This window comes from Apus apus, chromosome 16 (assembly GCF_020740795.1).
Source record: "Apus apus isolate bApuApu2 chromosome 16, bApuApu2.pri.cur, whole genome shotgun sequence".
NCBI lineage: Eukaryota > Metazoa > Chordata > Aves > Apodiformes > Apodidae > Apus > Apus apus.
The window spans coordinates 3,358,176-3,385,662 of record NC_067297.1 but is presented as its reverse complement, the minus strand read 5'-3'; the positions used below and the strand labels follow the sequence as shown (position 1 = coordinate 3,385,662).

The 27,487-nt window shown below is 61.0% G+C and overlaps 4 protein-coding genes across 7 annotated transcripts in view; 3 read left to right on the top strand and 1 right to left on the bottom strand.

Annotated features, from left to right (window-relative positions):
• The window catches only part of TPCN1 (two pore segment channel 1), a 47,760-nt gene extending 43,888 nt beyond the window's left edge, over window positions 1-3,872 (top strand). For all 3 annotated transcript variants that reach the window (XM_051633615.1, XM_051633617.1, XM_051633616.1), the window contains one exon: window positions 1,151-3,872. In XM_051633615.1, coding sequence (XP_051489575.1) covers window positions 1,151-1,273 — 123 coding nt within the window. In that variant the 3' untranslated portion in view covers window positions 1,274-3,872. The remainder of the gene's footprint in view (window positions 1-1,150) is intronic.
• A 994-nt stretch (window positions 3,873-4,866) lies between these two features.
• SLC8B1 (solute carrier family 8 member B1) lies at window positions 4,867-10,945 on the bottom strand. Its single transcript, XM_051633620.1, is given in 16 exon segments — window positions 4,867-5,899; window positions 5,979-6,043; window positions 6,592-6,672; window positions 6,761-6,914; window positions 7,099-7,220; window positions 7,593-7,734; window positions 7,936-8,066; window positions 8,300-8,356; window positions 8,443-8,550; window positions 8,645-8,812; window positions 8,925-9,030; window positions 9,314-9,371; window positions 9,488-9,540; window positions 9,634-9,669; window positions 9,671-9,787; window positions 10,266-10,945. Coding segments are annotated over 16 exon segments (1,764 nt in total). The 5' UTR covers window positions 10,428-10,945; the 3' UTR covers window positions 4,867-5,695.
• Window positions 10,946-12,754: 1,809 nt separating this feature from the next.
• PLBD2 (phospholipase B domain containing 2) lies at window positions 12,755-18,103 on the top strand. Its single transcript, XM_051633621.1, has 12 exons — window positions 12,755-12,971; window positions 13,844-13,937; window positions 14,034-14,192; window positions 14,561-14,661; window positions 15,086-15,300; window positions 15,385-15,479; window positions 15,572-15,732; window positions 15,870-15,965; window positions 16,289-16,360; window positions 16,467-16,619; window positions 17,254-17,416; window positions 17,552-18,103. Exons 1-12 carry the CDS (start codon window positions 12,781-12,783, stop codon window positions 17,717-17,719), a joined length of 1,668 nt encoding a protein of 555 aa, XP_051489581.1. The 5' UTR covers window positions 12,755-12,780; the 3' UTR covers window positions 17,720-18,103.
• A 1,455-nt stretch (window positions 18,104-19,558) lies between these two features.
• Window positions 19,559-24,193, top strand: SDSL (serine dehydratase like). 2 transcript variants are annotated; one of them, XM_051633628.1, is made up of 9 exons: window positions 19,559-19,828; window positions 20,616-20,738; window positions 21,030-21,216; window positions 21,314-21,353; window positions 21,444-21,583; window positions 21,842-21,930; window positions 22,037-22,264; window positions 22,377-22,501; window positions 22,679-24,193. In XM_051633628.1, exons 3-9 carry the CDS (start codon window positions 21,049-21,051, stop codon window positions 22,870-22,872), a joined length of 984 nt encoding a protein of 327 aa, XP_051489588.1. In that variant the 5' UTR covers window positions 19,559-19,828; window positions 20,616-20,738; window positions 21,030-21,048; the 3' UTR covers window positions 22,873-24,193. The 2 variants fall into 2 exon arrangements, with proteins under 2 accessions (XP_051489588.1, XP_051489589.1); XM_051633629.1 differs by lacking the exon at window positions 20,616-20,738.
• The last annotated feature ends 3,294 nt before the right edge of the window (window positions 24,194-27,487 follow it).

Below are 27,487 nucleotides of genomic sequence, written 5' to 3'. Positions count from 1 at the left end.
AGGGCAGAATACTGCCTAGAACAACAAACCATCCTCTTAAAGACTGGAAGCTGCCTTCCTCCAAGACCCAGGCAGCTGTCAGCTCTGTGAGGAGGGTGGGCAGCAGATGAAGTGTGGATGAGATGGAGCTGCCCTTGCTCTTCTGAAGCCACAGGAGCCTCCTGGGTGGGTGCAGGTGCTTGGCTGTGCAAGTGTGTGTCAGCTGAGTCACACTCAGGGTGTTTGTAGGGACTCCAGCTGGGCTCAGCTCACCTGGCCTCACCAGGTGTTTGCTGGGCTCTGAGCACGTGCCTGGTGCATTCCAGAACACTGATTCCTTAAGCCAGTGGAATGTGGTTGTGTTTGAGTTTGGGTGTGTCTGTGTGACACAGGAACCAAGTGTTCTCCCAGGCTGAGTGCTCCTTGGTGTGAGCAGTTCTGCCTGGCTTTCCCTCAGATGGGAAACATGTCATCAGCTGATTCCCTGGATTGTTTAGGGCATTCCTGCTAGTGCCCTGCATGCTCAGGAGCTTAATGCCATGGATTTGGTCACTGTAGTGCCTGACAGACCTTCACCATGAAGGTGGTGGGCTAACATAGTGATTAGTACTGCAAGAATTAATCTTGTAGCTCTTGAATCTCTCCTTTGTCCCTTGGTCAGCTTAGTTTGGGGATGAACCTTCAGTCCCCCTAACAAAAATAATCTTGTTACTTTCCACGGAGCTGGGTGGGAACCTGCAGAAAAGCTCCTTCTCTGTTCTGCTTGGTCTCTGATTCAGGGATGTAATATGTTGTGGGTGCTGCCCAGGATTGGGAGCAACACTGCAAATCCCAAAGATGATGGGGACATCAGCACTAGAGTCCTAGACATTCAGGAGGGACATCCTTGCCCAGGTTGGTCCAGTTCAGCCAACTGGGGCTGAGCCACAGCTGCTACTTCTTGCTTGGACCACCAGTGGCAAGTTCTCCATGCATCCATCACTGCAGTGCTGCATCCAGCCAGGTTGTTCCAGGAGGTTAGGATCCATCCAGGGCTTTGGGAAGAGCCCCTCTGTCCCTGAGCAGATGTGCCCCCTTCCCAGGGGCAGAGCAGCCCAAGGGTCCTGCTGGGGGGCTGCGAGGCCGGCGTGGGGCACGGCCTGACCTTGATGTGTTTGATCTCCCCCTGTAGGAATGGTATGAGGAGCATTCCAGAAAAGAGGAAGCCCAGACACCATTGCAAGAGCCTGCAGCTGCTTCCAACAGCTCTCTGAAGCCCCTGAGCCTCCGACAGCGCTCCCAGACTGTCATTTAGGCCCAGCTAACACAGCCAAACCTTCTATGCAATAACCTAGAGTATAACTTCCCAGCTGCGTCTTGGGATGGCGTGTGTAGAGATCAGTGCACTGTTCAGCTTTAGGGTTTAAACCTTCTCCCCTAGGCAGTGAATTGCTGACAACCCAGAGGCCCAGGGGACTGGGTAGGGCTGCTACAAACAGGCTGAGCATGATGCCCGTGCTCTGCACGGAGACCTTCCTGGGAACCCCTTCCCAGGCTGAAGCCTGCTCTTTGTCTCACCACTAACAGACCCTGGGGAAAGGGAGGTGTCATCCATTAGCAGCAGGAAATGTGCTGAAGCCACCTGCTTGGTATGAAAACTTTTCCCCTTTTTGAAGATCTCTCTTGCTTAAAGGGTACCATTCACCTCGGAAGAAAAGATCAGGGAGTGAGTTTTTGTTTCTTCCCCACCTCCCTTATGCAAAGAAAAGGGAGGTGGTGTGAAATTTCAGCACTTTTGGAAGAGCAGTCTGCCTTTCCCCTCCTTTTTGGCACACCCAGATGCACTCCCTGCAGTAGATCCAGCTCTAATTATGGACTTTAGCTATTCCTGAGCAGTTCTGTGGCAGCTGGAGACAGAACTAAGGGCCAGCATCTCATCATCATTAGATCATAGGTGGGACAGGAGTCTGAGGAGATGACCTGTGTCTCTGCTGTCCAACGTTGGGACTGGGATTGTCTCTGTAAACTCCAAAGCTCCTGTCCCCCTTCAGTGAGAGGGAGACTCTGCAGGGTGACAGTGGCTGTTGACCTCTGCCACCTGCTCTGAAAATGTCAAATCTCTGTCCTTAGCTCAGACAGAGGACTAGGAAGAAGAAATAGAAGGTTTTGCAGCTCCAAGTATCACTTATTTCTGCCTGGCTCTGAGTTAAGGAGAGCTTATGGGCATCAAACAGTGCTGCTGGTTAGTCCTTAACCAGGGCAGTTTGTTCAGACAGGTGAGTCCCAGTGCACAATGTGGCTCTCCCTTGCTCACACCTGTGCAGGTATCTTCCTCAGGCTGGCAAATGCTGAGTCAGATCTTAAAGAGGATCCACTGAAGAGCTTTACTGTTCCCCTGAACTTTGGATGCAGGAGGGACGCGGAAGATGATGATTCTTCTCACCCATCCACTTTTCTGCAGCTGCCAGGGAGGCTGCTAGACCTGGTAGCTGGGGGATGGAAAGGAAGGGGAAAAGGGATCCCTTCCCAGCTCTGCCACGTGTATTCTCTCATCAGGGTAGGTTGTGCCATTGCATGTGTTTCATTGCCCACAACGTGATGAGAACCTGTCTCTGTAAGTCCCCTTTTTTCCCCCCTGTCAGCACAGAAGGTGCTGAGGGCTAGAAGTACCAGCCAGCTGGGAGGCTCCCCTCACCTCTTGCTGTTGGATCTTCTCTCAGGTTCAGACTAAGAGCAGAGCTTGCTGGAGAGGCCTTCTCTTTTCTCCAGCTAGATCAGGCAGTGGGAGACCTGTGTGCCCATTCCCTCTGTCCCACATACCTGGTTTTGCCTTGGTAGCCTCACTACATGACACAAGGACAGTGGGAAAGGACTGATCCTACCTGGGGCAGCTCAGGGGATTTTCCTGGATGGATGAGACTTTCAGAAGTAGACAAGACAGAGCTGCTGCTGAAAATCTCTCCTTAGAGAGCCTGCTGGGATGGAAAGAGTGGATGAGCAGCTTTCGGAGCAGCAAACACACCAGCCTCTGCTCCTGCCAAATTCCCTGGCTGCCTCAGGGCTACTCTTTGTTTCCTTTCAGGGTACTGCAGGTGTGAAACTCCTTCTGAGCTCTAACCGTGAAGGACCTTAAAGGGCTGTTTTCCAAACCATAAATTCGACCACAAATTAATGAGCAGTGTGGTTGTTGCTCCTGCAGTGGCTCTGCATGGAGCTGCAGCCTGGGAGATTCATCCAGATTAGTCCTGGGGCTGGAAGAGATGATGTTTATTCAGTTTTAAGTCGTGGGCAGGATGAATGAGCATTTTGAAGGTTAGAGGGGGAAAAAAATGTGGCTGTGTTTAAACTCCACGTTCCCCCATGGCCTATTGCTCCTTGCAGGGCTGTCAGTGACTTTTTTTGGGGTGTTTTCTAGGTGTGAAAGGAGCTGCAGCTTTCAGCTGTATCAAGGGGGGCACCAACCTGCTTAACATGCAATAATGGGGCCCTCCTGTCACAGAGACTGGAATGCTTGGGCTGGGGTGCAGGGCTCAGGTGCTGCTTCCATGGCTCCTGAGGTGTTGATCTGCCCCCCCCCATGTTCACACTGTCTTACTTATTTTTGTAAACCAAGGAAGGTTGCAGAAGTTTACTTCTTCCAGATGACTTTGGAAGGAAACAAAGTTTGGAGTACGGGGCATCCCCTTGTATTTATCCTCCTCCTCTCCCCCCCCACCTGACACACAGACTTAAGAAGAGAGACAATCATTTTGTAGGGAGCAAGGGAGGAAGCACTGCAGGATTTTGTATGCTGGCATTTTGTTTATCAAACAATTTTATGGACAAGTCTGTAAAACGTTCTCTAGGTTGTTTGTTCTGTTTGTGTTTTGTTTTCAAGCACACTAATAAAAAGCATCCTGGGCTTTGTAAAGGCAGCAGCTTCCTTTCCTGCTTCCAGTGTTATTCCAGAGGCAGGGCTTGGCCACAGCTGAAGCATTTCCACAAGGTCTGTAGAGAAGCAGTGCCCACCTCCCCCTTCAGATTTTCTATGTGTGCCCTGCTCAGAATTCTTGCTCTGGACATTGCAAAACCCCAGCTTCCCATCTGCCCTCCCCCCTGCCACATTTTTCCCTACGTGTTAAGTTAATGCTTTTAAATTTCTGTTTTTTTTCAAGCTACCCCATGCAATGTTTGAGGTTAGAAGGAAGTGTTTTTTTGACCCTGTAGCAGCTCTGTGTGAGTACGTTGGCTGTGGTTTTGATTGCTTTAACCCTGCTGGGTGTAAGGAAGTGTCTTGTCTCCCCAGATAATTCTGGCAGCTGCCTGTCAAATGACTGTGCAGATTCAGGGCAGAGCCCAGAGCTGCAGGCACAGGGAGCTTTAGCCTCTCTCTGGTTAGAAAAAGGAGAAATTCTCTGAGCCCAGGAAGCTGTTGGTGCCCCGAGAAGGGAGCAGGAACCAGGTCAGGCCGTTGTGCTTCTTGCAAAACAGCCCCTTGCTCAGCAGAAACAGGTTTGTCCATCCCTAACAGCCGTTTGCTCTCCAGCCTGGTTCCTGCAGGCTCTGCCCCGGGAGCACCAGCTCACCCTCTCCACTTCCCTGGGGACCCAGGGCTTGCCCCATGGCCCCAGGGAGCTGAATCATGCCCGTGCTGGCCCAGCCCTGACGCTGCAGTTCCCAACCAGAAGGGCTGAGTCAGGCCCCTGTGATTCCTGCTGGGAACCCAGCTGCTGGGGAACCCTGAGCAAACCACTTCCCCCAACCCCTGGGGTCAACAGCCAGGGGGGGTCAGGCCCCTCTGCTCGCCTCCCACTGCTGCTGGCTCAGCACAGGGTGCTCCCTCTCCTCCTCCAAGCAAGCCCAGAGCCACCCTGCTGGGGCCAGAGGAGGAGAAAACACCCTTGGCAGCAAACACAAGTCAAGGTGGGGTTTGTGTTGGGGTCTTTTATTGCCATTTTTAAAAATTATTCTATTTATTTTTTTTTTAGCCTAAACCTAGTCTCCTGCCAGAGGTTCACACTGTGTGTGGGAAACCTCCTGGTCCTTTCCTACAGCTCTGTACCCCTGAGGAGGAGAAAAGCAGGCTCTGAAACCCACCTGGAAAAACAGCTTAAAAAAAAAAAGGAGGGGAAATGCACTTCCCTTGGTTCGTTGGGGTTTTTTGTCTTTTCCTCCAGCTTTGCTTGGGTTAAAACCAGGCACTGCCCTGGAGCTTTGTCTCACCTTAACCCCATCTGGCTTTGCCTGGGCTGCTGTTTCAAACCCCCAGGGTGGAGGTGTTGTGTCCTCTGCCGTGAGAAACTCGTGCTCAGTAGTGTGACCACTTCAGCCCTGTCCTGGAGCAGCTGGGATGGAGGCAGGGAGGGGAAAGTGAAGTGGTTGAAGAGGTAAAAACCTCTCCTGTTGTGACCTTGGGCTGGAGCTGCCCTCCCCTCTGCCCCAGCCACCAGGACAGGAGGAAGCTGAGGTCTTAACCTCCTCCCTGCTCAGTGAGTTAAACAGGATTAAACGGAGCGGGGAGAGGAGGCAGCTAATGACTAACAGCTCCTTGTCCTTTCCCGAAGCACAACCAACCAAACCACCCCCCCAGCAGCCAAGGGCTGGGCTGGCACGTGATGCCTCCAGCATGTGGCAAGGGTCAAGGTGCCCTTGTCCCCCTGGCAGGGACAGGGAGAGGGGACAGCGAGGCCCTGATCCAGCAGGGAGGCAGAGGGACAAGCCAGGGCTGGACGTGCATCTCCTGAGGCAGTGGGGCTGGTCAGATGGCAGAGAGATGGATCACCCTGAACTCCGTGAGCAGGGCCAGGCAGAGGAAGGCCAGGTAGTAGAGGATGAGGCAGATGCCATAGGCCTTGCCCAGCTGGAAGCACTGTGCTGGCACCGACACGAAGGAGAAGACCAAGCTCAGCCCCAGGGCTCCGGCCAGGATCCAGACCAGGAGGTTGTCAGGGTCAGGTTCCAGCTGCCAGGGAGATGTGGAGTGATGTGGAGGTGACACCAGGGTCCTGCTGCCAGCCTGACCTGTGCCACCGTGTCCTTACCTTCACCACCAGCTGGCTGCTGGTCATCTGCAGCAGGCAGCCGAGTCCCACGCCGACCAGGATGTCTGGGGCACGTTCAGGATGCAGATGCAGCACAGGGGACCTCAGGGGAGCAACTGAGCCAGCCATGTCCCTCCTGCCCCCAGGAGGGGACAGCACCAGCCCCCTTCCTCCTCCCTGCACCCCGTGGCTTATTGGCTTGGTCAAAGCATGGCCTGTTTGTGGTGAGCACAGCCTGGAGAACCCAAGGAGGGGGATTTGGGGACCACCTAAAGCCTGCTGGCGAGGGGCACAGCCCTCTTTTTCCCTCCCTTCCCTTTGGTAGATCCCAAATCCACCAGGCTCTGGCCCAAACCCCAACCCTGCTGGGGCTGGGCCAGCAGTGGGGACAGGGGGGTGCTGCTGGCTCCATCCCTGCAGCTCCCCAATACCACCCCAGTCCCTCCACATGCTGCGTGGGCACCAGGGATGTCACCCACATCCCAGGGACTCTGGACCCCATCCTGCTCCTTCCCAGCAGTCCCCCAAGAGCGGGGCCCTCTCCCTGGACCGCAGGCAGGGAAAGTGAGGCAGCCCCTGCCCCAAGTACCACCCCTGGCAGCCCAAAGGATACTGAAGATGATGCCCCCGAAGCAGGCAGAGAAGGCCATGCGGGGGTAGCCCTGCCGGGCCATGGTGAGGTCGGAGAAAGTGTCTGCAGGGGGAGAAGGGGAGACTTTGGAGGGTGCCAGGCAGGTGGGTGGTGGCCCTGGCGTGGCACTGGGGCACAGCAGAGCCCTCACCACCGATGCTGTTGCCCCAGGCCAGCAGTGTCAAGCCCAGCACGGTGTTGCTCAGCTGGAAGATGACCCCCAGGGTCCGGAGGATGTTCACCAGCTCGGTGGCTGCAGCATTGATCCACATGGCGCTGGCTAGAAACCCCAGGAAGGCAAATACCTGCCAGGAAGAGGGACAGGTTGGTCCCTGGGTGCATCCCTGAACACCTCCAGCCTGCCACGTCCCTCCTGGGGACGTTGGGAGACTGGGAAGGAGTTCCTGCTCTGCCCCCAGGATCCTCAGCCCGGTCCAGAGCAGGGTAGGCTGGTCCCAGGTGGGTGTTCAGGGCTTGGGGACACCTTACACAGTGGTACTTGGGTGGCTCCTCGTTGCTTGTGGTGAGGAAGATGATGATGGCCAGGACAGAGCCAACCAGTGTGACCAGTGCCCAGACTGGGAAGATGCCCTGGATCTGGTATAGCCCGTCTGCACGTGGTGGAGAAAGGGAACATCAGAGCAGCTCTGCAGGCACCAGAGCTGGGGCAGGATCTCACCAGGTATGAGGTAAAGCCCTGTCCCCTAACGCCACCTCCACCCTAAGCCCACCTGGCACTGCTCCCCTCGATGCCTCAGTTTCCCCAGATAGCCTGGGCCTGTCCCATTTTTTCCCCCAAAACTGGGATGCTGAGGATCCCAAACCCCAGCCCTGGGGGGAGGATGGAGCCATCCAGCTGCAAGCCCTGCCCCCCCAGCTTGGCTCTTGGTTGGCCTGTCCTGCTCCTCCAGGATGGGGTGACAGCTCCAAAGGGCTCCCCTGATCCCCATCTCAATCCCCTCCTGGGTGTCCAAGGCTCTTACAGCTGCCCGACTTCAGGGTGAGGACACAGAGCAAGGGGCTGGTGAGGATGTGCAGGCAGTTGAGGGGTCTCTTCCAGTTCAGGTCATCCTTGTCAGGGTCCACGACAGGGACAGTGAGCAGCAGCACCAGCTCCACTGGCACCTGGAGGGAGCGGGTGTGAGCAGGGACCCCCCCCAAGATGGGACACCCCAGGAGGTGCCCCATGACCTGTCCCCCAACCCAGCTCCCCGTGTCCCTGTTGCAAAGCCCAGGGGTGAGACAGCCCCAGGGGCTGGCAGGGAGGGGGATGCCTGGTTGGCAGGGGGTGGGGGGGAAAAGCTCGTGTTTCCCCCCACGACTCACCTTGAAGACCTTGAAGAGCCGCCAGTACCAGGGCTTCCTCCTCCACCTCTGGTAGTCCAAGGGGCTGAGGGACCTGGTGAGGATGCGCAGGGAGGTCTCCTGGGAGGGCAGCAGGGGCCGGTACTCCTCACCTGTGAGGGGTCTTGGTGGCTGAGCAGGGTGGGGGGGGGCTCTGAGGTCCCCCCCCCCCCGCTGGTCCTTCCAACGTGGGGCTGTGGTCACCTGCACCTCTCCCCAGGGAGCTCCCCCTGCCCCCAGGGCAGCACCCAGCCACGGCCACCCCATGGGCTCAGCCACACGTGGTCCCTGGGACCCCCAAGGAGACAGCAGAGCCATCCCTGAGCCCCCCCCGAGAATGACATACCATAGTCCCCACTGTTTGTGCCCAACGACTCCTGCTCCTCAGCATCTGTTGGCATCTCTGGGGAGGAAGAGGAGAGGAGGGGGTTGGTGGAGGGAGACCCCAGGATACTGGGGGTCCCATGAACACAGCTAGGTGGCCCTTACCTGGCTCCCAGGGCCTGGGGGGGGCCAGGCCTTCCTGCCTCTGCCGCCGGTGGATCCAGGTGCAGAGCACCACGGCCAAGACGTAGAAGACATAGAGGCCCAGGTAACCTGGGGTGGTGACACCAAAGGGGGGGGAGTTATGGCACCCCAGGCTGCTCCCACCAACCCCCTCCAGCCCCATCCCTCCCCCTGTGCCCCTCACCCAGAGCCTCTCCCAGCGTGATCCTGCCGAAGTAGAGGACCATGAAGGTGAGGAAGACGGCCACCATGTAGAAGATGACATCCCTGAGGAAGGGTCTGGAGGCAGCTGTGAAGGGCTTGACCAGGGCGATGCCCCCGGCCACCACCGTGGTGACAAACACACCAGCACCTGCCAGTGCAATGAGTCCTTCTCAGGGAGGAACATCCCGTTGCCCCACAGTGTCCCCACACACCTGTTGCCCCCTCCTCCCCCCCCAGTGTGTGTGTGGGGGTCTCCTTACCAAAGACAGCCCCAACAGCCAGCCCGGCGGTCCGGGGGTCAGAGAAGGCCACCACAGCACTGAAGACATCTGGTGCCCCGTTGCCAAAGGCCAGGAAGGTGACACCATGGAGAGGGGGACGTCAAGGAAAAGACCTGGTGGCCCTCCTCCCCAGGGGGGGGGCAGGGGGAGCCTGCCCACTCCAGCCACCCCAGGACCCCCTCCTGGTGCCAGCTCGTCCCAACCACCCCCTCCAGCTCACCCTGCCACAGCCAGTGCCCGATGGCACAGTGCCAAAGGGACACCAAGTGACCCTTGTCACGGCCACCTCCCCTTGCACCATCCCTACACGCCCCCCCTTCCCCAGCTGAGGTTCCCTCCCACCCCTCCCCGTGACCCTCCAAGGATACTGCCACGTTGTGGGACAGCTTCAGGTTGGTGGAGATGGCCGATAAGTTGGGGCAGAAGCTGGGAAGGGCAGAGAAAGGAGGTGGGGAGGGGGTGACGGGGCTGCTCGGGGGGGGGGACCACGGGGGCCACCCCCCCAGCTCACCCCAGGGAACCTCCCCAGGGGGGCTACTCACAACTTCTCTGCTGTCACACCGAGGATGATGAACAGGTAGAGGAGCCAGAGAGCCTGCGGGATGGTGGAGAGAGGGGTCGGTGGGGTCTCCAGCCCCGAGCGTCCCCCGGGAATATCCTCCCCCACCCCCAAACTTCCTGTCCTTACGTAGAGGGTGACGGCCAAGGGGAGCAGCCGGGGGGGGGAAGACACAGAAGACCCCCTGGAGGTAGTCGAGGAACCCGCCCTCCAGCCGGCAGTCGGGGTTGCTCCGGATGAAGTGGCACCAGTCGGAGCTGTTGCGGTTCCGAACCTCCCAGCACTGCGGGGCAGAGCCGGGGGGGGGTCCTCAGCCAAGGCACCCCAGATCCCACCCCCCCACCCACCCTCCCCCCCAGGGAGGGCTGCCCCGGGTGACCGTGCCCCTCTGCTGGGCTGCTCACTGTAACCCTGCCTCAGTTTCCCCATCTGTACTATATGCGTGGGGGTCAATGGCCGTGCCAGGGCCAGCGGGGGGGCAAACCCGTGTCCCAGTCCTTGTCGCCATCTCCAGAAGCACAAGACCCCCCCACACACCCAGCCCCGGCCGTGGGAAAGCGCCAGCCTGGCAAGCAGGGAGGTTTTCGGAGGAGAAAACCAGCAGCGGAGGAAATCCTGGTGAGATCCCCGCGGGGGGGGGGGGGGGGGGGGGGGGAGCAGAGACGGGACCCCACCTTCCCACCCCTCCCCTCCCTCCCTCTCCGCATCCCTCCCACTGCCCCCCCCCCTCCCCCAAACCCCACCGCAGCCCCCACACTCACGTCCAGGCCCCGGCCGTGCCTCAGAGCATCCCCCCCGGGGGGCACCGTGCGCCCCAGGTCCAACAGCAGCGGGGTCACCCCCATGTCCCCTGCCAGCGCCCCGGCCAGGCCGAGGGGCCCGGACGACCCCATGGTACCCTGCCCCGTAGCACCCTGCCCCATAGCGGGGTGGGGGGGGGGCACCTACGGCTGGCGGTGACCCCCGGGGAGGGGGAGTAGGGACAGAGCCGGGACCCCCATCCCGCAACTCCCCGGGCAGGGTGGAGGAGAGGGGCGCGGGGTTGGGGGTTGGAAGAAGAGTTAAAAATAAATAATGCCAAATAAAACTAAGAATAAAAATAACGAGGAAAGAGCAGAGAAAACACGCTCCGCGCCGGGGGAAGAGCTCGGCTCCCGGGGCCGCTCCCAGCGCCGGCGGGACGAGGGGAAAAGGGGGATATCGCGTGGGGGGGGTGGCAGCACAGATTCCCCCCCCCCCCAACGCAGGACCCCCAGGGATACCCCCCTCCCCCGATAAGCCGAGGAGAGGACGTGGAAGACCCCGATGGGGATGGGGACCCTGGGGTGGGTGGGTGGGAGGTGCCGGGGAAGGGGGTACCGGGGGGATGCTCGGGGGTGCCGGGGGGACCCCACCCGCCCCGCCGACCCACCGTGGCTGCGCGGCCCCGCTGCTGTGCGCGGGCAGCTGATCCCCCCCCCCGCGTCTTAAAGGGGCCGCCACCCTCCGCTCTTAAAGCGACAGCGCCACTTTTTACACGTGGCTGCCGCGGGGAGGGAAAGCCTCCCCACCATCCCCGCTTTTTGCCCCCACCCTCCCCATCCCGGTGCCCGCGGGTGTCTTGACAGCCCCCCCTGGGTGCTGCAACCCCCCCCCCCCCCCCCGCCCCTGTTTGAGGTGACCCCTCTGAGACCGGACGAGCTCATCACATGCACGGCCGAGGATGTTGTCCCAGAGGAGGCAGCAGGATGTGCCCCTCGGGGGGGGGGGGGAGGGGCTGGGGGCTGTGGGGGGCACAGAGCTGCACAACCCCCCCGTGCTGGTGACCCAGGGACCCCTCAGGGGGGTCCCTCTCCTCACCGGGCTGTGTCCTGCTCCAGGACACCCTTGGGCCCCCAGCCCACCACGCTGCCCTCCCCTCAGCCCAGGCAAGCCCCCACGGCCAGAGCTGACAAGGGGAGTGTGACTGTTCATGTGGCCCCTAAGAGCGTTTTGGGGTGAAAGAGCCCATTTCCCACCCTGGCCAGTTTCTCCCTGAAGTGACACGCTGCTCTTCCCTCCCATGTGGCCGGGAAAAGGGCCAAGGGAGGAAAATAAGGACCCAAAGGCAGCACCAAGCTCTGAGGGTCTCCAACAGGAGCCCGGATCCAAGCCTGGCACCCAAAGACCAGTAGCACCCACTGGGTGCAGGCCTGTTGCTGGGGGCCAGACTGGGGTGCATGGCAGAGCTGCTGCTCTCTGCTCAGTGTGGTGGGTTTTTTTTTGGGGGGGGGGTTAGGCCAAATGTTGGTGCTCCCTGCATGGCCCAGGTCCTGTACTTTAGGGGTGCTCCCCTGCCCAGAAGGACTCCAGGCATATGGCACCTATTCCAGGTCCATTCCATTATGGAATCGTTTGGGTTGGAAAAGACCAAGTCCAACCGTTGTCCCTCAGGGGGACACCTCGGCAGGATGCCCCAGCAGCACCCCCACCCCGGGGGGGCTCCTGGCCCAGCCCCCCCAGCCCTCGCTGGGTGTCCTGGTTCAACTCTGGGGTAGAGCTCGGTCCCTCCTCGGTGGGACCTGGCACCTTGCTGTGGCATGACACGAGCGTGCCCGGCCTCAGGCGGGAGGCTGCGGGGGTGTTAGGGGTGAAGCCAAGCCCGGGAGGGGCTATAGAGGGAAATTAAGGCATCCCAGGGTGTATTCGGCACGGCAGGCGGGGGGAGCTCCGATCCCTCTGCCCCCGCCCCGCCGGGACATCCCGGCCTCGGGGGACTTTGCCCGCCGGCGGAGCGGGGAGGGCAATAAACAGGCTCCGGCCGGGATTGCGCAAGGCTGGTGGGGGCTGAGGGGGGGGGACAGGGACCGGCACCTCAGTGTCACCCCCGGCCCAAAACCCCAGAGGGGGCACAACCCCTCCTTTCCTCCCCCGGCCCCTCTTTTCCTGGCCAGGCTTTCACTGAGACCCCCCCCCCGCCCCCGCCGCGGGCCGCTCCGGCTGGGGATGGACCCGACGGGGGGTCCCCACGGCGAGGGGGGTCCAGGGGTTGTACCCAGTGTTGGGGCACGGCTGGAAGGGGGGGGTGGGGGGGGTGGGAAACACCTGCATCCCCTGGGGATGTGGGGCTGGGGGCTTGGGTGTGCGGGCAGTCGGTGATGGGGGGGGGGGTGGTGTTTGGGGTTAGAGGGTCAGGATGAAGGGGCAAGGAGACCCCCCCCCAAAACCTCACGCCGGGGGCGAAGCCATCTCCCCCAGCCCCGCCCCGGGCCCGCCCCCCGGTCCCACCCCCCCCTGGCCCCGGTGTCCATCCCCGCCATGTCGGGCCTGCGGGCGCTGCTCGGGGTCGCGCTGGTCGCCGTCCTGGCCGGGGGGACCCCCGATGCTACCGCCCCCCGGAACGTGTCGGTGGTGCTGGAGCCCGGCTCGGGGCGGCTCCGCGTCCTGCCCGGCCGCCTCCCCGCGGCTGTAGCCTGGGCCAGCCTCGACGACCGCATCCCGGCCGTGGGGTAAGGGCGGGCCGGGGGCTCCTCGGGGGGCTCCTCGGGGCGGCTGAAGCGCCTTGTCCCTTCCTCGTGTGCCCCCCCCCCGTGTCCTTCCTGTCACCGCCGAATCCACAGCCCTCCCCCGGCTCGGTGTTTTCCCCCCCCCCACCCCGTCTCCTTGTCCACCCCCATGTCTGTGTCATCTCCCTGCGTCCGTGACCTCCTGCCGTGCCTCTGGGCCGTCCCTGGCCTCTGCCATCACCGTGTCCCCCCCCGTGTTTGTGTCCCGACCCCCCCCACCCATGCCCGTGATCCCCGCTATCACCGTGTCCCCCCCCGTGTTTGTGTCCCGTGTCCCCCCCATGTCCATAACCACCACTGTGACCATGTCCCCATCCCTCCCCATGCCCGTGACCCCTGCCATGACCATGTCCCCCCCGTATTTGTGTCCCATGTCCCCCCACCATGCCCATGCCCCTCACTGTCACCATGTCCCCCCTGTGTTTGTGTCCCATCCCTCCCCATGCCCATGACCTCTGCCATCACCATGTCCCCCCCGTGTTTGTGTCCTGGCCCACCCCCCGTGTCCATGACCCCCACAGTGACCATGTGTCCGTCCCCCCCCATGCCCATGACCCCCCCTCATGCCCATGTCCCCCCATGCCCATGACCCCCACAGTGACCATGTCCCCCCCCATGCCCATGTCCCCCCTCATGCCCATGTTCCCCCATGTCCATGACCCCCACAGTGACCATGTCCCCCCCCATGCCCATGTCCCCCCTCATGCCCATGTTCCCCCATGTCCATGACCCCCCCCTCATGTCCATGACCCCCACAGTGACCATGTTCCCCCCCCCATGCCCATGGCCCCCCTCATGCCTGTATCCCCCCCCAGCTGGGCCTTCCTGGAGGTGACCACCAATGCCTCCTACAACGACAGCCTGCAGGCTTACGCTGCCGGGCTGGCCGAGGCCACCGTCTCCGAGCAGGTAAAGGGGGGGACCCCTCCAAAACCAGGGTCCCCAGGGGTGCGAGGGGGTCCCTGCCCTATCCCCTGTCTGACCCCCCCCCGCCGTGTCCCCCAGCTGATGTACATGCACTGGATGAACACCATGGTGGGCTACTGCGGCCCCTTCAAGTACCAGAGCGAGTACTGCGAGAAGCTGCGGAGCTACCTGGAGGCCAACCTGGCCTGGATGGAGGAGCAGATGGGGCAGGGGCAGGACCCTGAGTACTGGCACCAGGTGAGGATGGGGTACCCCCACCCGGGGTGAACCTCCCCCCCCAACACCCTGCTGGGCTCACTGGGGCTTTCTGAGGGATGCTCAAGGTCCTGGTCGGGCTCCAGGTGGGGCGACAGGGAGGTGCAACCTCCTCCCCTGGGTGAGCAGAGGTGACTTGTGGTTTCTTCCATGCTGGAGCCTCAGGTGCTGCTGTTGGGGTGCACAGGGGTGGCTCAGCCCCCCTCGGCCACCAGCGCTGAGTCAGGGCCCTGCTGACAGCACCGGGACCCACCGGCTCTGCTGGATCCCCTGAGGGAAGGGGGGCACCCAATCCCCCGAATCCCTAACCCCTCTTCCCTGGAGTGCCAGCTCCGTCCCTGTCCCCACAGGTGCGCCTGGCCCTGCTGCAGCTGAAGGGGCTGGAGGACAGCTACAATGGGCTCCTGGACTTCCCTCAGGGCAGGTTCACCCTGTCACCCTTTGGCTTCCTGTAAGCTCCCTCTCACAGGTGGTGGGGGGGGTTGGGGTTCTGCTGCTGGGGGAGGACATGGGGACGATTCCTGGAGGTCCAGGGACACCCAGTTCTGCTCCCAATCCCCCTCACCCACTTTCTCTGGGTGTTTGTCGTCTGCTGCTGGGGTGGGATGGAGCCAAGGCAGGTTCTCTTCCTCCCCGGCACCACGGGTTGGGTGGTGGGTGCCTCCCGTGCCCCCTGCAGCTCCCTGCCTCAGTTTCCCCGCTGCTTTGCTCACCCTTCCTTCCCTGCTCAGGTTGCTGGGGTACTTGCCCCTGTACCAGGATGGGATGGAGAAACACCCTCCAGCCCAGACAGACGGACAGAGAGCTCTTGAGCCAGCCTGGCTCCTGGACCAAGCCGTCCCCCACCTGATCCCCCTTTTCACACTTCCCCCCAGCCTGCTGCAATTAGGGGGTGACCTGGAGGACCTGGAGTCTGCCCTGAACCGCTCTTCTCCACGTCGCGTCCTGGGCTCGGGCTCCTGCTCTGCTCTCCTCAAGCTGCTGCCGGCCCATCAGGATCTCCTGGTCGCCCACGACACCTGGACCTCCTACCAGTCCATGCTGCGCCTGATCAAGAAGTACACGCTGCCCTTCCGCGCCTCGGCCCGCGGTGCGTGGGCTGGGCTGGGGGGCTGCACCGCACACCCCCTTTCTCATCCTCCCCTGATGTCACCTCCCCCCCCACCTCCTCCAGGCAATTCTCAGATCCCCGGCAGCGTCCAGGTCTTTTCCTCCTACCCTGGCACCATCTTCTCCGGGGATGACTTCTACATCCTCAGCAGTGGGTTGGTGAGTGGGGGTCCGGTCTTGAGGGACTACCCTGACCCCCCCCCCCCCTGCACTGAGCTCTGCTGCCCACCCCATCGCTCCTTTCCCTGCAGGTAGCACTGGAGACCACCATTGGCAACAACAACCCGGCGCTGTGGAAGTACCTGGACCCACGGGGCAGCGTCCTGGAGTGGCTGAGGAACATCGTGGCCAACCGGCTGGCCCGCAGTGGCGCCGAGTGGGCCACCATCTTCCGACGGTTCAACAGCGGCACGTGAGCAGCCTGGGAACCCCCCCCGAGGAGCTGGGAAGCGGGGAGTGGACGGAGGGATGGTCCCCGCAGGCAGCAGGAACGTCCCCCCTGGGAGAGGTGGGCTGCTGGAGGGACAGTGTCCCCCTTCTCCATGCCAGGTACAACAACCAGTGGATGGTGGTGGACTACAAGGTCTTCAGGCCGGGGAGGACGAGCCCGCCGCCCGGGCTGCTCACCGTGCTGGAGCAGATCCCGTGAGTAGCTCCCTCTGTCCCTGGGAACCACCTCCTGTGCTGAGCCATGGGGGTTGCCTTTCTTCCCGGGATTCCGACCCCGCGAATTTGGGAAAGCCCCAAGAGAGGGTGGGAGCTGGGTGGTGATGGGGATGCAGGCGCGGGCAGGGGCTGCCCGTGCTGCCCACCTGCAGCTGAAGCCTCTCCGGGGCTGCTGGTGCACGGGTGGTGGGTGCCCAGCAGCGGGGACCTCCAGCAGGGCTGCCCCCTTTTCCCAGCACACCCCCCCATCCCGGCTTCATTTTTGTCATCTATTCCAACGGATGCTTTTCCCTCCCCCACAGGGGCCTGGTGGTGGTGGCTGATCGGACAGAGCTGCTGTACCAGCAGGGCTACTGGGCCAGCTACAACCTGCCGTGAGCTGCCTCCATCCCACCCCAACAACGTCCCGTAAAGGGGGCAACTGATGCTGGCACCCATCGGGTGCTGACTCCCTGGGTTTTCCCCCCCTCCTCACCCCAGGTACTTCGAGGAGATCTTCAATGCCAGTGGGACCCTGGAGCTGGTGAAGAAATACGGCGACTGGTTCAGCTACGACAAGAACCCGCGCGCCCAGATCTTCCGCCGGAACCAGACCCTGGTCCACGACCTGGATTCCATGATCCGCCTGATGAGGTGGGTGCTGGGGATCCCCACCCAACCTGGGCGTCCCCCAAGGATCCCCGCAGCTTCTTAAAATCCTACATTGGTGAAGGTTGGAAGGGACCGTCAAGATCATCAGGTTCCAGCCTCAGGGACACCTCACGCCACAAGCCTCATCCAACCTGCCCTTGAGCATCTCCAGGGAGGGAGCAGCCACCACCTCCATGGGCAACCTGTCCCAGTGCTTTTCTGCCCTCATGGTGAAGAGTTTCTTCCTGATGTCTCACCTCAATCTCCCCTCCTGCAGTTTAAAACCATGAGCCCTTGCAAAGGGGGTTGGTGGGACGAGGGGTGATGGTTTTAAACTGCAAGAGGGGAGATTGAGGTGAGACATGAGGAGGAAATTCTTGGCTGTGAGGGTGGGGAGACCCTGGCCCAGGTTGCCCAGGGAAGCTGTGGCTGCCCCATCCCTGGCAGTGTTGAAGGGCAGGTTGGATGGGGCTTGGAGCAACCTGGGCTGGTGGGAGGTGTCCCTGCCCGTGCAGGGGGGGGGGTTGGAACGAGATGATCTTGAAGACCCTTTCCAACCCAAACCAGGCTGAGATTCCGATTATGTTTTTTTCTCTTTTTTTCCCCCCACGGACTCTCCCCGGCGGCCCCTTCTCAGGTCCAACAACTACCTGCGGGACCCTCTGTCGAGGTGCGAGGGCTGTGACCCCCCCCAGAACGCCGAGAACGCCATTTCTGCCCGCTCTGACCTCAACCCCCCCAACGGGACCTACCCCTTCCCCGCCCTGCGCCAGCGCTGCCACGGCGGCACCGACACCAAGGTGGGGCAGCACAGCGGGCAGAAACGGACCTCCCCTCTTTTTTGGGGGTCCTCCTTCCCTCCCCGGGGAGGGGGGGCTGCCTTCCCACCTTGATTTGCACCCTTCTTGTTGTTTTTTCTTTCTCTGCCCCTCCAGGTCACCACCTCGGGGATGGTCCCCACCTTGGGGCTGGTGGCCGCCAGCGGCCCGGCGTGGGGGGATGTGCCCCCCTTCCGCTGGAGCACGTCCCCCTGCAGCTCCCTCCTGCACATGGGGCACCCCGACCTCTGGACCTTCCCCCCTGTCAAGGTCCACTGGGACTGAGCTGCTGGACCACCGGGCTGGACCATCCATCCATCTGTTCTGTGTGTGTGTGGGGGGGTGGACTTCTTTTAGGGGGTGGGGGTCTCAGCGCACCCCGGCTCTCCCCTATCCCCAGGGTTGGGGTGCAGGGTCGTGTGGCCCCCCCCTCCCTCAGCTCTTTCTGCTTCTGCCCTCACTGCTGTGCAAGGGGCTGTGCCCCCCCCGCCCCCCCCCCATCCTCCCACCACCGGGGGGCTCCGGCCTCGCCGCGTTTCCCTGCGTGCTGCGGGCACCTGGTTTTGGGGAGGGAAGTTCCCAGGAAACGGGAGGAGGTTCCTGGGAGGGGCGGAGAAGGAGGGAAGTGAGCTGGTTTGGCGGTGAGAAATAAAAGCGGTCTGTGTGCGGTAGGCGGGGGGCGGGTTGTGCGTTCTCTGTGCTCTGCGGAGCTTCTCTGGTGTCTTGTATAAGGGTTGGGCTCATATACTGTGGTCTTCTTCCTTCCCCTTCCCCAAACTCAGGGGGTACTCCCTGCTTCTCCATTCCTTCCTGACCCCCGTGGGAGGGTGTGCAGCCAGCCAAGCTGGGCTTTTTTTTTGGGGGTACAGGGTGCTAAGGTGCTTCTGCAGCTGTGGCAGGCTGGGTACCTGGTGTGGGGGCAGAGCTGCCGAAACGGGGGGAACCCGGGCTTGGGGCTGGAAGGGGGAGGCCCCACTGCTCGCCCCCCAGGATGGGGTGACTGTCCTCATCTCTTTTGTCTTCCCCTCCTCTGCGACCTGTGTCCCCCCAGCCCTGAAACCCCCGTTGCAAAATCCTCTTACGCAGCTCCCTTGATCCGCTCCGCCTCGTTAGGAATAACGAGGTCATTACTGGGGGATTAATGAGCTGGTGCTCGGCAGTGCTTTGAAGGCACCAGGTTCCCACCGGCGCTGGGGGACATGGTGGGGGGGTCTGGGGCTCCTAGAGGGGCTGCAAAGGTCTGGGATGCAGCAGGTCTGGGCTATTGGGGTGCTGGGATGAGTGTCCTGGAGAGGGTGGGGTGTCCAAAACCTGTTGTGCTGGGGGGTGGCAGAGCTTGTGCCCGTGTCCCCTGGGGTTCTTGTGGTGTGAGAGTTCTCAGGGCTGCTTGGGGAAGTGGGAAAGTCTCTGTGCCTCAGTTTCCCTGGGCAGGAGGAGGTCACTACCACTGAGAGACAGGGCAATGAGGAGGGGCAGGGACATTGATGCCAAGGATGTGGGATGCTGGAAGTGCAGAGGTGGCTGCGTTGCTGCTTCCCTCATTTTTTATTGTTTAAAATTTTTCTTCCAAGTGGAAAACCAAACAGAAGTGGTTAAATGTCTCTCCAGCTGCATCGGCTGGTGGCTGAGGCTGAGGTGTCACCCGGGGATCCTGCCCAGGGGCTGTGACCAGGTGACAGCCTGGCATTGCCTTTCCTGGGGCAGGGATGGAGATGGGGATATGGGGTGGGAAAGGACCTCAGAGGGAGGTGAAATGTACTTTCCCCCCCGCCCCATTAGGTGCCTCAGTTCCAGAAATCCTCCTCATCCCCCACATTTCCAGCCCCACATGTCCCCAGAGCAGGACTCAGTGCAGAGGCACCTGCTCTCTGTCTCTCCCTGCCCACGCTGCATGTTCACTCTGAAGCCTAATGATGGTGTGAGCAGCAGGGCAGGGTTAGTTAATTCATTGCCACCAAAAGCCAGGTCTGTGAGGGACAGGACTGTCCTGGAGCTCATGCCCTGCTTGGTGCCTGTCCTCAGTGGTGCTCCCAGGGGGGGCTTTGCAGCTTTGGGTCAGGGGACTGAAATCCCGTGTTCCAGGGTCTGTTTCACTCCTCAGCAGTGGGGCAGAGCTGGGGCAGGGGGGGATGTGGGAGGGTTCCCAGTGCACCCCACGTGTCACAGCATCAGGGCTGTGTCATGTGAATGTGGCAGCTCGTGTGTGATAGCCCCCCCCTTGGGACCCCCCTGAGGCCACCAGGGAAGAGGATGGGACTAACCTCGTGCCAAAGTGCTTCTGCTTTCAGACACTGCCAAGGAGAAACCCTGAACTCCTCCGTGCAGGGAGGAGCTGGACTGATCTTCCTCCTGAGCCCACCTTCCTCCTCCTTGCCTGCCAGGACAGAGGCAGAGGTAGGGCATGTGCTAGGGGGACCCTTACCCTGGGAGGTATCACCCGGGCTGGGTCACAAGCACTGGGGAAAGTGTGGGGGCTCTGCCTGCTTTGCCTGGGGACCCCCGGGTGCTGCTGGACCCTAGGGCTTGGCCAGGCTCTGGCTGGGTCCCTCTGGGCAGCCCTGTCTCCAAGGGATGCTCATGGGGCACCAGGCTGTGCAGGGACTGTCCTGTCCCATGTCCCCCCTGTTCAGTGTGCCCGGTTTGGCCCACCAGGAGCTGTGAGGGGCTCATCCTGGGGGGTTTCTCCACCTGGCAGGGCCAATCCCCATCTGGGGACATGCAGCTTGGAGGGGGGCCTGGGGTGGGGGACTTGGCAGGGTGTGATGGCTCGTTTGGTGGTGATGGTGGGTCCCTGTTGGGTATCTGGGGTGCTCAGGCTGCCCTCACTACACCGGGAGTCGGGGTCAAATGGGCGAAGTCCCCAAATCTGCTGGGACGTGTTTCTGGATGGAGCCAAGGAGAGCCAGTGCTTGTGCCCAGCTGGTGGGGGAAAACCCTTGGGGACCCCCAGAGTCATTTGGGAGCTGCCTCTCCTCATCCTGCCTCCTGGCCACCCAGGCATGCCGGGATATGACTTGGCTGCCGGGGACAGACGTGGCTGTCCCTGCACAGGACAGCGGGCGCCGTGCCCGGGTCACGGCTGGGTGCTTTCGGCACGGGTCCAGCTTGGAAAAACCTGCCTGGAGCTCAGCAAACAGGCGGGGCCAGGACAGTCTTTAACCCCTGCCCCTTGCCCCGCTAGACATGGGCACCCGGGGACACTGGCACGGCCAACGTCACCTCTCCCTCCTCTCTGTCCCCCAAACTCCTGGGCGGCTGCGGGCGAGGAGCTGGGGACAGGCAGTGAAGCCCCACGGGACGCCAGGTAAACCCCACCGTGGGGTGGCCCTGGCTCAGTCAGGGGACAAGGTGTGCAGGGGGAACCTGGTGACACCGGGGGCTTGGGGACCAGCAGGAGACAGTGGCCCAGCTTGTCCTGGGGTTCCAGCAGGGAGAGTCTAGAGCTCGGTGCTGCTGTATCCTATGGCTGGGAGTGGACACTGGGGACAGCTTTGTCCCTCCTGAGGGGCTCCTGTGCCCTGTACTAAGCCTGGGGTGGGCAGCAGGGGGGTCCTGGCAGGGAACAGCCAGTGCCTCCCCCACCTCTCCCTGGCAGAGCACCCGGTGGCAGGGCCATGGCAGCCCAGCTCGGCGGGGGAGAGAAGCCCTTCCACATCGTCTCGCCCCTCCTGGAGAGCCTGCCCTTGTCCAAGGTGGCAGGGACCAAGGTCTACATGAAGCTGGAGAACGTGCAGCCTAGTGGCTCCTTCAAGATCCGGGGTATCGGCCACCTCTGCCAGGAGGTGAGCATGGGCATGGGCACCCTGCTTGGAGCCCTTATGGGGGGACATGGTGAGGGGACACGGCTGAAACCCCCTCCCTCCCTTCTGCCTTTCTCAGGCTGCCAAGAAGGGCTGTCGCCACTTCGTTTGCTCCTCTGGTAATTGGGCTTGGATTTGGGGGTGGGAGCTCAGGGTGGGGGGGGAAGGTCAGGGGTGGGGAGCCCTGCCTGACCCCCCGCTTTCCACAGGGGGGAATGCAGGTCTGGCAGCAGCATATGCAGCCAAGAAGCTGGGGCTGCCAGTCACTGTGGTGGTCCCCAGCACCACCGGCGCGGCCACCGTGCGCAAGCTGGAGGAGCTGGGGGCAGAGGTGGAGGTCTCTGGCCAGGTATGTCTGTGACAGCCCCTGCCCCCCTAAACCTGGCTCTGGGGAGAGCCTGGGGAGGGGCTGAGCCCCCCCCCCCCTGCGATCTGCATGGCAAACCCCATCCTGAATCATCTCCCTTCTGTATTACCTTCCCCCTGGCATCATGGCAAGGTCACCCCGGGGGGGGGGGGTTCTGATGTCCCCCGGCCCTGTGGTCAGAAGGGACCCACCTCCGGGCTGGCTCTGCCCCCACTGAACCCCTGTTGCCACCCCCTCCAGGTGTGGGATGAAGCCAACCAGAGAGCCCTGGAGCTGGCCAAGACAGAGGGCTGGGTCAGCATCCACCCCTTCGACCACCCCTTGGTGTGGTGAGTGCTGCCAGGCCTCAGCTCCTGCCCCCTCTGTCCCCAGCCCCCAGATCCGGGTCGCCCCCTCCCCTAAGCCTCATCCTCCACCCCCTCCCTCACCCCGCAGGCAGGGTCACGCCAGCCTGGTCCAGGAGCTGAAGGACTCTCTGGACACCAAACCCGACGCCATCCTGCTGTCGGTGGGGGGCGGGGGGCTGCTGGCGGGCGTGGTGGCCGGGCTGCAGCAGGTGGGCTGGCAGGATGTCCCCATCGTCGCCGCTGAGACCCGGGGGGCTCACAGCTTCCACACGGCGCTGGCCGCCGGCAGGCTGGTCTCCCTGCCCGACATCACCAGGTGAGCCGGGCTGGCTGGGACTGGCCATGCCTGCAACGAGTTGGGCCGGTCTCAGCTCACCTGGTCTCCCAGGACCACCCTGATTTCTTTTCCTCCTTCCCTCCCGTCCCAGCGTGGCCAAGTGCCTGGGAGCCAAGCAGGTGGCAGCGCGGGCGCTGGAGTGTGCCCAGGAGTGCCAGGTGATCTCCCAGGTGCTGGAGGACGCGGAGGCTGTGCGAGCCGTGGAGCGGTTCCTGGGTGAGCAGGGACCAGCCGGGCACGGCCAGGGGGGGGACGGGGAGACACCCCGGGGGCTTGGGAGGTGGCAGAGTCAGGCTGCTGGCTCGGCAAGGGGTGGGGGGGAGCTGATGGATGGGGGCAGGCGGGTGGTTTCAGGGGGTGTGTGTGTCCCCTCCCTTACTCTTGTCCCCGCAGATGACGAGAGGATGCTGGTGCAGCCGGCGTGCGGGGCCGCCCTGGCCCTGCTCTACACGGGGCGGTTGCAGCGGCTGCAGCGGGAGGGGCGGCTGCGGACCCCCCTGGCCTCCGTGGCCCTGGTGGTGTGCGGGGGCAGCAGCATCCAGCTGGCCCAGCTGCGGGCCCTGAAGAGCCAGCTGGGGCTGGAGTGACGCCCACCCCCGGCAGGGGAGGTGACAAAGCCCGGCCGGCCCCCCCCGGGCTCATCCCACCTCCTCTGTCCCCAGCGTCCGTGCGGGGATGGGGAAACTGAGGCACGCGGGTGAGCCCGGGTCTGACGCTGCAGGCAGGGCTGGGCCCGGGGCTCTGCCTGTGCCTCTCCTGCCTGTCCCTGAGGCTCACACATCCCGCTCTGCCCCTCGGACACATCAGGCACCCCCCTCTGTGTCCTCCATCCCCCAGGTCCCCTCCCCAGACTCCCTGCCTCAATTAGCAAGCGCTCCCTCTCTGACTAATTCCTTTGCTACTGTCTTTCTGCATTATTATTCTAATGATTATTAATTATTACCCTCTCCTCCCGTTCCTGCCGTGCCCTTCCCTTAAAACCACGCACGGACCCGCTTGTTCTGGGGATTTACCAGAGCTCCCCGGTTCTGTTCAGCACCCACAGGTTCCCAGGTGCACCCACACCTCTCTCTGTGTGCCCACCCTGCGGCCCCACTCATCCCCCTTTCTCCCCCATCCTACTCTTTTCCCCATTCCCCCTGTTCCTCCAGGCTTTCCTGCTCTCCCCCACTCCCACTCCCTCCTGCTGCATTTGCTTTTTGCCCTTTGCTGTTGCACCTCCTGGGGTTGTTGTTGTTTCTTTTTTACATCCCCCCCAACAACTTTTCTCTCCCTTCTTTCCTCCCGTCCCGGTGATGTGAGGATTTGCTCCCACTGGGACTCACCAGGCATCACCTGGTGACATCGGGCAGGGTGACGAACCCTTTCCTGCCCCCAAATCCTTCTTCAGCCTCCTCCCCCCGCCCCCTTTTTTTTTTTTTTTTGATGGAAAACATCAAAACATTCCTGTTTTCCCGGGTGCAGCCCCAGGACCAGCTCAGCCCCCCAGATCACAGCCTCTTTCCCCTGGGACCCACCTGTGAACCCCAATAAACACCCCCCCCTGCCTTCCAACCTTTCCCCCTCTCCCCCTAAGACCTCCCACTGGCCAGGCCAGACCCCCAGATACTTCTTGGAGGCCAAAAACCCCATAAATCAAAACTCCACCACTCCATGGTGAACAATATCTTATGTAAAAAGGTGTTTCCAGGGAGAACCAAAGTCTGGAGAATCCTATTAGGAGGGACACGATTAATTATAACGAGTCAGCACAACCTACTCCAGCCATTTTTTATCCCAGGACCAAAACCTGATTACTCTCCACCTTCTGCAGACCTTCCCTTTCTGGAAAAAAAACACAACAAAACACCAAAAAAACAAGGGAAAAAGGTCAGGCAAAAAAATAGAATAGCATTGATGTTTGCCCAACAGCTTTTGAAGTTTGTTCCCAGGGGGGATGCTGCTCTGCTGGGGGCCTGGGAGCTCATGTGTCCCCAACACTGTCCCATGGGGGTTCTTTGCTGGTGGTGACAAGGGCACGAGGGTTTGGGGTGACACCCCTGAGCACCCCAGCAGTGAGCTTTGTCTCCTCCTTGCCTTGATGAGGGTATGCTCAGGCTTTGGGTGCTGCCAGCTGTGGGTGTAGAACTGGGTTTTGGATGGCCCTGGCAGGGACATGGGGGTGCAGGGTACCCGGGGCGGGGGGGACACCCTGCCAGGGTTGGGCATGGTGGGACACTACCCTGCAGCTGGAAGCCAGGGGTGAGCCCAGGGTGCTGGTGGCATCCCGGGACTGCTGGGGTGATGGGAACCCAGCCTGCCATGGGGATCCCAGTCTCAGCTGTGGTCCTGTACCCCACCCTGGTTGTGATGGGGACCCATCGGGTCCCTTCTGCCAGAGCCAAGCCCCAGGTGGGTGTTTGCAGGGACAGGGAGCAGCAGCCCCCAGATGGTGACCTGGGGGAAGAATTGACTCCTGCACCCAATGGTGGGATGGGTCCTCCAAGAGAGCCCTGTCCTCCTGGACACAGCCCCCTAGGCTTTGTGTGGAAGGTGGCAGCTTGGAGGACACCAGTGCCATCCCAAATCCCTCCTGCAGCCTGTGCCCTGCCAAGGGCCTGTGGCTGGGGTGCCCCAGCAGGCTGGAAATGGCCCTCAGGTGTGTGCCTGGGGAGTAATAATAATAATAATAATAATAATAATAATAATAATAATAATAATAATAATAATAATAATAATGGCAGCAGCCAGTGACCTAGTCATCCATTTCATAACACTCAAAATGATGCTGGGAGGATGTTATTTAGCACCACACTGCCCTGCCTTCATGAGAAGCACCCGTTACCTCCCAACCCCCACAAGCCTGGAAGGGCTGGAGCAGAAGGCAGCAGCTGGCTGCACTCCTGCCTCAGTTTCCCCACCTGTTAAAAGAGGAGAAGGTGCTTTGCTGGGTGAGTGGGGAGATTTTTGGTGTCTCTGTGGTGGCCCCAGGTTCCCTTGGGGCTTGGCCCAGCCCAGCTCGTTTACCACCCTGTTATTAATGTTGGTAATGGTGTAGGAAGGATAAATTCCACCACTTGGCTGAACTGAGAAAATATGCAGAGAAGTGGCTGGCTTTTCATAAATCATTGGTGCTCTGTGCTACAACCAAGCCCGGACTTAAAATTCAGGTCAGGAGAGAGGGACTCTCGTAAGCTAGAGAGGGAAGGTAATTTATTCTGTTTATATCTTTTTACTGCAAGACAAGGAGATGGGGAGGGAAGTGTGGGGGGGGAAACTCTGCCATGATTTTGCATTTTAAATATTAGTTCGGAGCTCCAGCCTGTCTTGGACTTTATTTGGTTTTGTATCTCAGCAAGCAAGGGAGGGAAAGCAAGAGGGAGTGGGGAGGCAGCCTGGGGTGATGGGGGGGTTACCCCCCCTGCCTGCCCTTGGTGCCCACCAGGGCAGATGGGGCAAAAACTGCTGCTGGTGTTCATGCCCCCCCGCCTTGGTTTGTCCTCCCTGGTGTCCCTCCAACAGCTCTAATTGACCCCCTTGGCCCTCCCATGGCTCCCCCCAACAGGCATTCTCTGCCAGCAGGTCTGTGGGTGCCTCTGGGGGGGGGATTTTTGGGGGATACACACACACAACACCTCCCCCACCCCATGAAGAGGTGATGCACCAGCTGTGGGGAAAGGTGCTGAGCTGGGTCATGTCCCCCATTTTCAGTGCTGGTGATGGGAGTGGTGGTGGTGGGAGGGGGTTCCCAGGGTCTCAGGTGGGTTGTGCAAGGGTCGTGGCACCCATCCCACCCTAAGGGACCAAGGGAGATTCAGCCAGGGAAGCAAAAGGGGGGGACTGTTCCCCAAAAACCCTGCTCAGGGCTGTGGGGACCGGGTGGGGAGGAGGGGGAGCAGGGCAGCCCCGCTGGCTTCTCTTGTGGTCTTAATAAGAAATCAAATTAATAATAATAATAATAATAATAATAATAATAATAATAATAATAATAATAATAATAATAATAATAATAATAAAAACCCACCCCAAACCACCAAATGAAAGGGACCAGGTGACTGAACAGCAGGTAACTAAAAGGTTTTTTTATTCACATTGAACAACAAGAGCCATTCACACCAACAGCCTCCGCAAGAGGCAGCGGGGACAGGAAACCCACGACGCTTTCAGAAAACAACTTCTTTTTTTCCCCTTCTTTTTCCTTTTCCATTCTCCTTCCCTCCCTCCCCCTCTATCCTCTCGCCCCCCCCGCCCCCCACCTCCATGGAGCCACCCCCCCCTCCCAAATAGAAAAAAAAAAATCGGAGCCTCCGATGACTAAAAGTACAATAAATAATCAGTAAACACAAAAACATACTTTATTTGTTTCTCCTTTATACAAAATAAAGAAACTAGAAGCAAAAACTATTATACATCCTTAAATTGGTGGAGCCTCCGGGAAACGTTGACCTGGGAGAGGAGGGGGGGGTGGGGGGGTGGGAGGAAATGGGGGGGGGGGAACTCGGTGTCGAGGCTCGGGTTTAATTTCTGCCGTTGTGGTGGTTGGGTTGGTTTTGTTCTGTGGGGTGTGTGGGGGCTGGTTTTTTTGTTGGTGGTTCTTGGGTTTTGTTGTATTTTTATTGATTTCTTTTCACCTCTTTCCGGTGTCTTTTCTACCCGAACTCAGTCCATCACTGGGGCAGCCCTGACACTTCCCCCCCCCCTCCCCACCTTCCCCACCCCCCTCATCCCAAAAAAAACCTGGGTCCAAACCCACCTTCTCCTTGGGGATAAAAAAGGGGAACAACAAAAAAAACCAGGGTGAGGGAGAGGCCGGGGTGGGGTGGTTATTCCTGCTATTCCCCATTTGCCCCCCCCCCCCCCCATCTCCTCTTCCTCCATGGTGTGGTGAGGGGTAATTAAAAAGGATGCTAATTAGCTCCAGCCCGCCCCCGCCCCCCCTCCAGTTCCCAGGTGGTGCTGGGGCGGTGGGACCTGTGTCCAGGCGAGTTCAGCTTTGGTCCGAGAGGTGGTGGTCCCGATGCCAGCGGTAAGGGGGGGTCTTCAGGGCTGGGCACCATTTAACCCCCCCCTCCCAGTGCTCGGGGGGGAAGGTGCCAGGAGAGGGAGGTAGCGAGGGGGGGGGGTGTCAAGGTCCGGGGTTGGTGGGGGGGGGTCTCTGCAGTGATGGGGAAGATGCAGGGGTGTGTTTTGGCATCGGAGGGGTGTTGGGGGGGTCTTTATCCG